The 12,987-nt window shown below is 46.9% G+C and overlaps 1 protein-coding gene across 1 annotated transcript; it reads left to right on the top strand.

Annotated features, from left to right (window-relative positions):
• Positions 1-12,463: 12,463 nt before the first annotated feature.
• Positions 12,464-12,987, top strand: LOC119452879 (small nuclear ribonucleoprotein F). Its single transcript, XM_037714830.2, has one exon. It carries the CDS (start codon positions 12,586-12,588, stop codon positions 12,847-12,849), a length of 264 nt encoding a protein of 87 aa, XP_037570758.1. The 5' UTR covers positions 12,464-12,585; the 3' UTR covers positions 12,850-12,987.

The raw sequence follows: 12,987 nt of genomic DNA, 5'->3' as shown, positions 1-12,987 counted from the left end.
TGACCCTTATTTTCACCAAATATAAACAAAGTGCCTCGTTTACTTTAGCGAGGCCACTGCGGGAAACAAACTACGAACCCCTAACAACGCATGAAAATATGCGAGAAAATGAGGGTTCAGTAATATTGTGCAATGCTTCTAGTTAATCGAGAAACGGGAAAGTTTCACCACACAATAAACATAACCTGCTCCCCATTTCCACCAAATTTGAATACAATGTTTTGTACAGTTCTTTTAGGATCGACTCTGGAAAACATTGCCGATAACTATGTAGTACATGACACTATGGAACACATCATTAAGAAATTTGCAAGAAAAACTAATTATCCTCACATATTAAACATTTATCGCATGTCCTCCATGCAATCTTCCTATTTCAACAAAATATAAACAACGGGCTTCGTATATTTCCCCGAGGAGACCGGTAAGACCAACTACACACATTTTATAGTGCACGAAAATTGGAAGAAAGTGAGTAGTCACAAATTATTTTCAAATCACCCAACTGACCTACAGACTTACAGCTTTCGGTACACGTCTGCGATAGCGTGGCCTCATTATTTATTTATTTTCTTTTTCAAAATATGAAACCGCTGCCATCGTTGGTCCTCCCAGGTCAGCGGGGCAATATTGTGAGCGTTGCATTTACAGGGTGTCCCAGGTAACGTCAGCCAAGCTCTTCAAAATACGTTATAGAACATACGAGGACAGCAGAGATGCCCCGCACAAGGAGGACCTTTTTTTCATAACTGGACTATCGATAAATAGATTAGATCAATTGAACAACTTTGAATTACTGAATTGAAGGCGCGATTTTGATATAAAAGTAATAAGTCTGATTTAAAATGCCTGATTCAGTTGCTTTCAGTGTGCTTTGTCTCGCGTTGTTTTCCTGTTATAAAACGAACGAGCTAAATATGAAAATAGCCGCACGATTACGCGTCCGCGCGCCGCGTCACCAGCGGTCCCAGGCGTAATGCTCGGCGGCCACGTGAAAGTGGCGTTGGTCACCGCGAACTGCCTTTCCTGCGTGAAGCGCGAAAGCCAATGCATCGAGGAGGAGGCATTGAGCAGAGTTTCCGAGCAACGCCTGTGGCCGATGCTGTCGCGGCGCGCGGACGCGTAATCATGCAGCCATTTTCATATTTCGCGCGTTTGCTTTATAACAGGAAAACAACGCGAGACATAGCACACTGAAAGCAACTGAATCGGGCGTTTTAAACCAGACTTATTACTTTCCCATCGAAATTCGCGCCCTCAGTTTAGTAATAAAAAGTTGGTCCCTTAATCTCATCTAATTATCGATAGTTGAACCTCCGTTCCACCCTGTGAAAGTGGATGTATGCGGACGTTACACAAGCACCGCCACAAGCGACGTACGTGACGCGGGGACGCACGTGTGCGGAAGTGCAGCATGCATCGTCATTCTTCTAGGCCATCCGCCAAGCGCCTGACTGAGCTAAATTAAGCTTTCAAAGTAAATTGCGTCAGAAAATTTCTAGTGTGCGACTTACACACGACCTGCAGACATGATTGCATAGGATCGCATATACGAGGAAACATAATTCTGTAACGCGGAAACTGAAACCCTTTTTCCAGCTGCCGGTTTTTGGGTGAGCATGCCACGACCAACTATAACAGCTTCGCTGTAAATAATCCCCCTGGTGCGGTGCGTCACTGCTGGCCGCAAGCCATTGGTTGCGTCCTCGTATATTCTAGATTTTATTTTTAAGAGCTCGGCTAACGTTAGCTGGGACGCCCTGCATAACGCCTCTAAATAGGTAGAAAACGAGGGTACAGAAATTTTCATTTAGCCCCTAATTAACCCACACACTTCAAAATGTGCCTTCATATTACTCCTAAAGTTTCCCACATTTCTGCAAAATATAAATTTCTTTAGTGACCTAGTTTTAAGCATGAACTGCTTTAGGCTCCCGTTTTCGGTGACCTTCAAGTGACCTTGAGCCAAAAGCCAGAGTCGTTATCCATGCACTCAAACGAGAACATCCGCGCATCGTAGCGAGAACAAAACAAGATCATCCGAGCAACCAGTCAAAAGGTTAAAAAATGCGGTCTCTGGCCCCCAACCCTTTGCACATACTCTAGATACTTCCCTAACAAGTTCCTAATGTTTGTTCACAATATCACTCAAGCTGCAACTTCTAGTACGCTCAAGTTTTATTAGTCATTTCCATAGCGACGTTCAAAAGGCTCATAGGGAGGTTGCCTGTGCTGTTTTGAACGCCAGCGGTCCGTGTGTCGTGAACGGTCCGCGACAAGAAGGATGATGCAGCATGATGGATGATAAGGTGCGTGTGAACAATGGGAACGCCCTCCGACGCGTTCCGGTAAAGATTAGGTTTGCAGCTGCTTCGAAAGGGTTTGACATCATTGATTGATTCTGGGGTTTAACGTGCCAAAACCAGTTCTGATTATGAGGCACGCCGTAGTGGAGGGCTCCGGATTAATTTTGACCACCTGGGGTTCTTTAACGTGCACTACAACGCAAGCACACGGGCGTTTTTGCATTTCGCCTCCATCGAAATGCGGCCGCCGCGGCCGGGATTCGATCCCGCGATCTCGTGCTCAGCAGCGCAACGCCTTAGCTGACTAAGCCACCGCGGCGGGTGGTTTGCCATCATTCAAAACCCTCGTGTGAAGTGCAAACCGTATAATGTATGCTAATGACGTCTGCGAATAATGCGAAGCACGTTCCTTCTCCCACGTGTGTTCCCGGTAAAGATTACGGTTGCGTAAGCTACTACGAGTGGAAAAGTACCCAACAGCATAGAAATCACGTAGTAACGTCAGCACGGCCTAGCAACTCATTCAGTTCATTCCAGGCTACCATAGGTAGACCACGGAAAGTAAAGACGCCAGAAGAACAGCGTTAATGTAATGTCGTTGCGAAGTAATAAAGGTTGTGGTTAAGTACATTTCACTTGTCTCTGGTTTCACTTTTTGTAGAGCCACGTGTGTTCATTCAAGTGACGTCACAATGGGTAATCGTTGTTGGCAGGCGCGGATCCAGGGGGGATGTCCGGATTACCTGAACCCCCCCCCTCCCCCTCAGATTTCTTCATCGCCCCTCACTGACAGGGTGATGGCCCTGTCGCAAAAAATGTGGCCTACCAGCATTCTTCAAAATTAAATTTCGAGAGTACCAAGTGGTAGCAGCCATGTAGAAGTAAAGCTAGCTCGCTCACAAGCTTAGCTGTTTTCCGTTGGGGTGTGGTGTCGCGAAGTTGCCGCAGTGATTTTTTCTCATGAACACCTTGGAGCTCCTGGCGCTGGCCATGCCTTAATCGTCCCGTCAGCGGTGGCGAGTGAACGAGGGGACGTCTCTTTTGTCAAGCTCACCCTTGCCCTCGCGGTGTCATCGGTTGCCTCTTACCGTTACATGAAAAGACCGGGGTGCGGCGTTGCGCGTTCACGCCGGAGAAAGAAAGCTAACAAAGCGGAGACGCGTCGACATCAGCAATGTGAATACAGACAACGTATTGAATACGATAAAGCGATTGGTCCATTCAGTAACTCTAATGGTCCACCGGTTATTATCCATCCTACACATTACATGGCCTGCCCAGCTACATTTTTTTCTCTTAATGTCAACTAGAATATCGGCTATACCCGTTTGCTTTCTAATATACACCGCTCCCTTCCTGTCTCTTAACGTTAGGCCTAACATTTTTCGTTCTATCGCTCCTTGCGCTGTCGTTGTATCAAACTTCTTTGCCAACCTCCAAGTTTGTGCCCCAATATGTTAGCACGGGTAGATTGCAATGATTCTACACTTTTATTTTCAACGACAGTTGTAAGCTCCCAGTCAGGAATTGGTAATGCCTGCCGTATGCACTCCAACCCAATTTTATTCTTCTGTAAATTTCTTTCTCATGAGCAGGGTCCCCTGTGAGTAACTGGCCTAGATAAACGTACTCCTTTGCAGACTCTACAGGCTGACTGGCGATCCTGAATTCTTGTTCCCCTGAAAGGCTATTGAACATTATCTTTGTCTTCTGCACATTATTTTTCAACCCCATTTTCACACTTTCTCGGTTAAGGTTCTCAATCATTTGTTGTAATTAGTCCCCATTGTTTCTGAATAGGACAATGCCATCTGTAAACCGAAGATTGCTGAGATATTTGCCGTTAATCCTCACTCCTAAGCCTTCCCAGTCTAAGAGTTTGAATACTTCTTCTAAGCATGCAGTGAATAGCATTGGAGAGATTGTCTCCTTGCCTGACCCCTTTCTTGATAGGCAACTTTCTACTTTTCTTGTGGAGAACCAAGGTAGCTGTGGAATCCTTGTAGATGTTTGCCAAGATATTCACGTATGCCTCCTGTACTCCTTAATTACGCAATGCCTCTATGACTGCTGGTATCTCTACCGAATCAAATGCATTTTCATAATCTATGAAAGCCATATAGAGAGGTTGATTGTACTTCGCAGATTTCTCATTTACCTGATTGATGACATGGAAATGATCCATCGTAGAATATCTCTTCCTGAAGCCAGCCTCTTCTCTTAATTGGCTAAAGTCAAGTGTTGCCCTGATTCTATTGGAAATTATCTTGGTGAATATCTTATACAATACTGAAAGCAAGCTAATGGGTCTATAAGTCTTCAATTCTTTAACGTCTCCCTTCTTATGGATTATGAGCAATACAAGAACAAGGTGAGAGCTGTAGCCAACGTTTCGACAAGTGGAGGTGTCTTCTTCAAGGCTATTGAAGAAGGCCTTGAAGAAGACAAGTACACTTGTCGAAACGTTGGCTCCAGCTCTCACCTTGTTCTCGTGTTGTTCATCGTCTTGAATTTCCATCTCCCGCATTCCCCGTGTTCTCCCTGGATTTCTTATGGATTAGTATAATGTTGGCATTCTTCCAGCTGTCTGGTACACTTGAAGTCGTGAGGCATTGCGTATAAAGGGCCGCAAGCTTTTCAAGCATGATATCTCCTCTATCTTTGATTAAATCGACTGTAATTCCATCTTCTCCAGCAGCTTTCCCCCTGGTCATGTCTTGCAAGGCCCTTCTAACTTCATCGCTTTTTATATACAAATATTTAATCTTTTTCCCCCTTCAAAATATACCTTGTACCGCTACTTATAACTGCAAGGGATGCGGTCGCATCAATTTATTATCTGCTTTTTTTTTCCACCGGTACTCTAAACCTCTCTTGCTTATCTCGACTGCTTACCGGTTGACGGTTCCGTCCACTTAAAACCCAAGCGCTTCTGGAAGGTGTACGTTACCTACGGTTCTCACTGGGTGAATCTCTTCGCATTCCATTACGACATGCTGAGTGGTCTCCGGATTTTGGCTGCAGCATCCACATGCCTAATCTAGTTCCGAATATTTGCTCCGGTATCTTTTTGTCCTTAGGCAACCGGCTCGAGCCTCAAATAGCAAGGCACTGCCGCTTGTGTTATCTTACAGATTTTCCCTTCTAATTTCTGTCTTCTCCAATTAACATCCAATTAACTGCCTCTGTTTCTCTCACTTTCTTTCTGATGACTCCTGGTTGTCTATATTTACAGTTTCAATTACCCTGTACTTGGTTGCTAACTTTCTTGACCTCTTCCTCCATTCTGTGTCCACGCTTTTCAAGTACAGATACTTGTGCACTTTTGTCGCCCATTTATTTTCATTCATGCTCCTGAGTCAACTAAACTTAGAGACTTAGATAAATTATCCGGCACAGCCGCCAAGCACATGGCTGTGTTCGGCAACGTCTTTTCCCTGTAAGTTTGGAGAAACAGATACCTGGCTTCGCTACAGGTGTTGCACTAGCCGTATAAGAGGAGGGCTTATCGTGAGCAGAAACGGCGAATTGTGGTAAATAAGAAAGACTACTATCATCATCATCATTGACAGAGGCTGACCCCCCCCCCCCCCCCTCAGAAAAAACCTGGATCCGCCCCTGGTTGTGGGTGTCGTTTACAGCTTCGCTGTCCAACCACCTTCACACCGTGGATTGGAGCCATAGTTCTTTTTTTTTTTTTTCAGAAAACAGTAAAAACAGGCATTTAAAAATTTTAAGCCCTTCTAGCTGCACTAACAGCATCTCGGAAATACAGCCCCCGGACAGAAAAACGTGGGACATCGAGCTGTAAATTAAACGTCACTTACGGTATCTTTTCCTTCTAGAGATATTCAGCATTACTATGACCGACGAGACGGTGAAAAAAAAAAAAAACGAATGATGGCCCACACACAACTGTAATGTTCATTGCAAGACCATCAATCATAATCATGAATGCATGTTATGTATGCCAGCTTGCCGTTCCACTACAGGATCTTACCTTTTGCAAATCTTCAGGGGAGCCTGCGAAGACAGCAAAGCCATTTGCATACGCAAGCACTGACATTCGTCTGCTCCCAGTTCCGTCTGCTGGCGGGTCTCGTCACTGTAAGCAAGAGCAAGATTTCAACTTGATTTTTCATGTTGGTAAATCATCCTCTTCCTATAAGTAAAAAATGTCGCAGTTTCGCCCGAAAGGCGAAGCATCGATTGCGATAGCAAATTAGTATAGCGCTATTCGGAGTAGGGATAGTAGTTTTATCGGCTGCATAAACTTGGACACATTGGCTTACTAACTGAATTAACAATCGTGGCGTCAGCGCGAACAAGCAAACATGAATAGATCACACTGAATGACCGCAGCCAACGACTGTCAAAACGCTGGCAGCAAGCGCAAGTTCGCGCGGTCTATCGCTTCAACGGAAACTGAGCGGCAAATGCACAGCCCATACAAAGGTCAGAGCCGTGTGGAGATAAGAGACGGTGCGGGCGACCGCCGGGCAGAGAAGTTGTTGGCAAAGGAGAAGCTGCCCCCCCCCCCCCCCCCTCTTCCTGTTTCTTGCTTTCGCGTGGGAGATTGAGTGGCAAGATACGCCTTTGGCGCCGGAGCACAGCGCCGCCCCGCCTCCCTCCCTGCCATACCCCAACGGCCTTTCGCGGGACGGTCGCGTTTGCTTTCCGCCGTCCGTTCGCCCTCCGTGATAGCGCGCGTCCCCCGCGCGCGCGCTTTCGCTCGCGCATACGGCGCGCGGCGACGATTTATCGCCCTTGGAATCTATACGGAACCTCACGGCGATGGCGACGGCAGAAATCCGGTTGAAGTGTCCATATAATTGCTATCGCAATAAAACGAAGAAAAGACTACACTAAGCAAGGACACGCGTACATTCAACTACACCACGGAGTAAGATAAACAGGAGCGCCGACTCCGCCGCCGCGCAACGCATTCGCTCGGGACAAACCGTGCAACGCAAATTATGCATCGCGTAGCGCCATCTGTCGAGGCGCGTGGAAAACACTCAACAACTTGCTTCCATGTGCGCATGCGCTGAGTGGCGGCGACGGCGGCGCAGAACGGGCAGCGCGGCACCCGCAGAGCGTGTCGTCTGCTACAAACGTGGACCCTCGGCCGTCTCAATTTGACAGCAATCAAACACAAAAAATATATGCGCAAAAATAATAAAAGCGCAAATAAACACGCGGTAGCGCTTTTATGCACGCATACGAAACATATTTAGATGTCTTTAGAGGAAACAGACGATAAATGATGCTGTACAAAAAGACACAACAGAAGTACTTGTTTTTCACTCCACTACGTCTACGCGGAAGCGAAGGTGCGAAATTTTCGACTTCTTCGCTTTGTTTACCATGTCTGCAGTATGTTTATTCATGCCGGATGGAACAAGGTATCTTGATACTTGTGCGTGAAAAGACTGAGCAACAGGACAGTGTTTTGTTCCCGGCTGTAAACTGGTTATGGCAAAGGACGCGAGAAGTTTTCGCTCTTCGCTTCGCCATCTGATCTTCAACTACTGCACCAGTGGCGTCAAAAAAATTCCTGAAAGTAAGCGCTCAATGGACAAAATATGTGCGCGACACTTCGAGAAGCAGCTTATTTTTGATAGTTACTTCAGCAAAGACAAAGGCGACGTCCTACTAGATGTAAAGAAAGTGCCTCGACTTCGTAGCGGAGTCGTTCCTTCAATTTGTTTAGGGAAGCCTGGCGTAGCTCAATGTTGCTGAATGCCAGGAAGAACCAGAAGACGCCAATGCGGAAGGACGAGAGGAGCTCAATTTAAATTTGTCTACAACTACACACAGTGCAGGTGTCTTTTCTTATCCAGAGACATGCCGTAATGTAGAGAGAGAGAAAGGGAAAGAAAGACAAGGAGGTTAGCCAGTGTAAATACCGGCTGGCTACCCTGTAAATTCTCAGCCTTGCCTTCGAGATGATTCCCCCAGTTATGCAGACACATAATCAGAGCTTCTCTTGTGAAATAATGAGCAGGAAACACTGGCAGGAATTCCTAATTATTATGTGTAATGAGAATGTGGCAATTCTGCTCGCAAGAGAACCGGGCGACACGAAAAGCACCGCGAGAAACAAAGAAGCAAGCGAAGCATCTTAGCACTTGATGCGTGCTCAGATAAAAAAAAAGTGATAAACGTCAGCTTTTCCATAAAAACTTCTTTTCGTTGTCGTCTGTCATTGCTTGAGACCACCCGAACTGCAGTTATATCGCCTTACCATTTGCTATAGCTTTTCTTTCCGTCTTAGTTTCCGTAATTTGTTTATTTTCTGTTCCTGTGCCTTGTAAAGTTCCATGTAGGCCACCTGACAAATGCCCTGCATTTGGCCTGTATAAAATAAATTAAATAAAATGATACATGACTTGTTTCTCCTGCTAACGTCCCTCCGTGAACCGCAAGAGCTATGCGCGCTACAGGCGTCAGGGCGAGCGCGGAGCAGACGACAAAACGGATAGGCAAGCAGGCGCCGCGAGAGAGTCCCCGCGCCTTTGCTCCTCTCCTCTGCAGAGTTTTTCTTCATTCGTAGCGCCGTCTGGCGAACACGCTGTGAAGCAGGAGCCGGCGTTGCAGAATGTGTCCCTTCCAGACGAGCGGAGTCGGCGCTCCTGTCTTATCTTACTCCGTGAACTACACTAAGCTCGTTAAACGAGCTATTGCCACGTTGTGCCTGGAATAACCGACTTGATCCCCATATTTTCTTGAATATTCCTCCATTAAGAGACTGCACATCAACTCAGTGAGCTAAACGGAGCAGCGCCACCCTCTTGATAATGTGGTCACTGTATGTGATTGAGTGACGCAGCAAAGTTGTTTCTCACCGAAAATATTGTAGCCAGGTGCTGTAGGCGTCTAATTGCCTGCATTAGAATGGAAAGTTGTTTCTGAAGTAACTCTTTGTCATAAAGATTACCGAACGGCGTAATTGTACATCGAGATACTCTCATTTCCGCGAGGCGCCAACTTATACAGCTTGCTTTCCTCTAATTAATCGCTAAATAAGTTAGGGTCGCAATAATTTTTATAGTAATGGAATACTTCCGGCAACTTCATTCGCCTTGCAATGTGAAAAAAAGGCAATGAAATGAAAACCACTTCCTCAGGGGGCCTTCTAAAAAAGATGCGCACAAAGCTGCAAACGTGTGAAGCCCGCGCATAGCGTATACAGAAGGTAGCTGTGGTATACGTATAAGTTCTCACGCTGTCACACAACCTGAAAAAGGTGGCCCATCGTTACGACGTGAAAGTCGTGTTCTCTGTCCCCCATTTGCAGACTGACCACCCCGGAAGCAACCCAGCAACGTGACTGTGGCATAAAGTACAGGCGGCCTTTTCTTGAATGCGCGGAAGGCGTAGTTTATCAAATTCCTTTAAAGTGCAGAAAAGTGTTCGTTGGCCAAACTGGGAGATGTGTTAATGATAGGTTAAGGGAGCACGCAATCAACGTAAAAAATGTGCGTGAAGGAAGATTTCGAAGGTTTTCTGCCAAATCATTGTCTGACTTGCAAGAACTGTTATCCCGACCTTGTCAACACTTGCGTTATCAAGAACAGTAAAACGTGTGTGACTCAGGAAATCGCAGAATCTGAACGGATTTCTAGACTCAGGGAGGGATGTGTCAGCATGGCCTCCATCACGCTTTCAGACAGAGATCATTTATACTTACGCATACGCAGATGATAAACCCTCGCGCGAACAACATGTATATATTTGTGAATCATTCAGATTAAATGTTGGGAGATTATCGCTCGTCCTTGTCTTGTTTCTGTCCGTGTCTTCTTGCGCTGCCGCCTTTTCTATTTGAACGCTTTGTTCTTTCTCTTTGTTTCTTTTTCTCTCTCTCTCTCTCTCTCTTTGCCGTCGTTCCGACACCGCCCCCCCCCCCCCAGCACAGGGTAGCAAACCGGAAACTCTCCTCTGGTTAACCTCCCTGCTTTTCCTCTCTCGCTCTCATCTTCCTTCTTTTTTTTCTTCTTCTTTTTTATTTTTACCTAAATTGACGAAGTGATCGCGCATTCGCTTGTTTGCAACCTATTTCTGGTTGTTCTCCCAGGACTATTATTCTATCTTTCGGGAAGAGGGAGACAGGAATAGAAAGGGGAGAGTTGAGGGTTCTGTCATTGAGGACGGCATTGGGCCACCTACCGTGGTTATGCGACTGGACAACTCATCCATTATGCGCACATTAGTGATAGCTTCGCTTCAGCGTTAATCGTAAACAGTCAGCTCGCTCTACCAATTTAATTAAAAAAGCTTGTCGTCCGTGGACGACTTTAGAAAAATCAGCGCCGCCTGTTGCGCCAAGGGCATTATGGGAACTTTGAGGGTCAGTTTCGGTTTTGGATGCTGTGCGCTGCGCAGCTAGACACCGCGGCCGCCGCGACGAGTCCTCTGGCAAAGGCCCCAGATTTTCAGCAAAAGAAATATATCTAGGGACTTTAGCCATAGGGTGCCTCGATGTCATCCTCGCCCGCCGCTCTGTACAGAGTGTGGGAGGAGGTGCGCATTGAGGCACCCTACGCTAGCTCGCCATCGATCGAAGCACTCGGAAAACTGCGTGTGACTCCGATTGGTCTCTGTGGAGAGCGTGGCGACGCGAGCCAGCCCGAGCTCGCGCCCCTTGTGCTTCGACGCGCACGACATGCCTCGCGCTCTATGCGCACGCTGGCCGTGTGCACGAAAATGCGTGGTGTCAGCTAGGGTCAGCAGCTGATGCTTTTTTTCGCGGGTTCGTCGGTCTCAACCTCCGTTCTGTGAGAAACGTCTGAGAAGTTATCTGTCTGCGAAACTTGCGAAAGGCTTGTAAACATGTGTGTGTATGTGCGTACGTGTGTGTGTTTGTCAGCGTGTTTCTGTGTGCATATGCGTATTTGACAGCCGGCTTTTGTGCGTGTGTTTGTGCGCGCGTGTATGTTTGCGCATGTTTGTATGTGCGTGCATATGCATGTCATACAGTCGGCAAAGTTTACCTTTACATGCAACAAACGTCTTCAAGATTAGTGGGAAAAACCATTTCTTCGTTGATATGTATTCAGAGAGGCGCTGCTGATTAATCCTAATCACGCTATCACGAGTACACGCTCCAAGGCGCCGCGGCGAAGATGACAACCGATGTGACGCCAGCGTAGAACGTGTCCCCACGCTGAAAGCCTGGCTTGGTATCGAGGCGCGTTAGCTAGTCTCAGACTACATCTAAAGTCGTCCAGACTTAGCTCACATAGCTTCATACACACGATGTGTCCTCGATCATATTACGTTACCGAAGCCCTTGTGTGTGAAAAATTGTGTAAGGACATTTTAAATCGGTCAATATATTGTGACGTAGTAGTGACGGTAAAGAAAACAGTCGTGACACTGTTTATGACGAAACTGGTTGTTTATTGGGCGAACCTGTGCCCACAAAAGCAAGCTACACTCAAAACACAACGATAGCGGCGAACACAGTCGGCGATCGTCGAAAATCTGATCAGCGGCGAAACGCGTCGGCTTTTATACCTGAGTCATCGAAGGTTCCAGATTAATCCTTGATGCCCGCGTGTCTTCCAGAAAGTTCTAGACAATTCGCGTCGGTCATACAATCAGATAACATAAGCGTCGGTGAAAACAGGCAACGGAAAGAAGCATCGATAACGTTCTAGAAACTTCCGATACAGGCGCGTCCTGCGCCAAGCGATAACGTTTAACATTTGTTAGCCGGTGGAAAGCGGCCACCGGTGAAAGATAAACATGTATACGTGTCAATATTTTTATTATACGCCACAGTTGTTCGAGCAAAATTCTTGTGCGTATTCGTCGTTATAATAAAACTGCACTCCAGTGAAAAATATTTGTAAATCGCGCCAATGCGTAAACAAGAGGAGGTTTCCAATCCCACCGCCAGATAACGACACTAGCTTGATGGTGATGACGACACTTGGTGGCGCAACCCATTACCTCGTTTCAAAGGGCACGCTTATAGCACCTATCCACCCACTCATTATCGACAGGCTTATAAGTGTCACAAAACAATTATCTTACCCTTTCGTATAACAATGGAAAAATTATACAATTGTAGAATAATTTTTTTGTGGTAAAAGTGTGACCGCACGCCGGAAGCGCCGTGCATGCTCTTGAGAAGCCAGTTCATTTATCCAATCCAATCCAGAGTCAAGCGGCATTACGTTTGAGAAGCGTGAAACCGGCGTTCTTTGTGCGTTGTCGCTACGTTGTCAAGTTTCTTCTCCATACCGAAAACACCGACGCACCGTGTGCGATGGCCTCATTGCCGCTTAACCCGAAGCCGTTCCTCAACAGCCTGACCGGCAAGCCTGTGATGGTGAAGCTGAAGTGGGGCATGGAGTACAAGGGCTACCTGGTGTCCGTGGACGGCTACATGAACCTGCAGCTCGCCAACACCGAGGAGTACATCGACGGCAACTGCACCGGCAACCTGGGCGAGGTGCTGCTCCGATGCAACAACGTCCTCTACGTCAGGGGCGTCGAGGAAGAGGAAGAAGACGGCGAGATGAAGGACTGAGCGAGCCCACATTCCCACCGAGGCGCAGCGTCGCCTCCGCGCGCCCCAAGACGCGACGGCCTTCATCGTGTACAGCAGTAGCCCGTACTCATTCTATTCACCCACAATGTGTCCATAAATGTTTCGTTTTCACTCCTT

The sequence above is a fragment of the Dermacentor silvarum genome, chromosome 5 (genome assembly GCF_013339745.2).
Source record: "Dermacentor silvarum isolate Dsil-2018 chromosome 5, BIME_Dsil_1.4, whole genome shotgun sequence".
NCBI lineage: Eukaryota > Metazoa > Arthropoda > Arachnida > Ixodida > Ixodidae > Dermacentor > Dermacentor silvarum.
The sequence above is the reverse complement of the archived record's forward strand: the minus strand, read 5'-3'. Positions and strand labels throughout refer to the sequence as shown.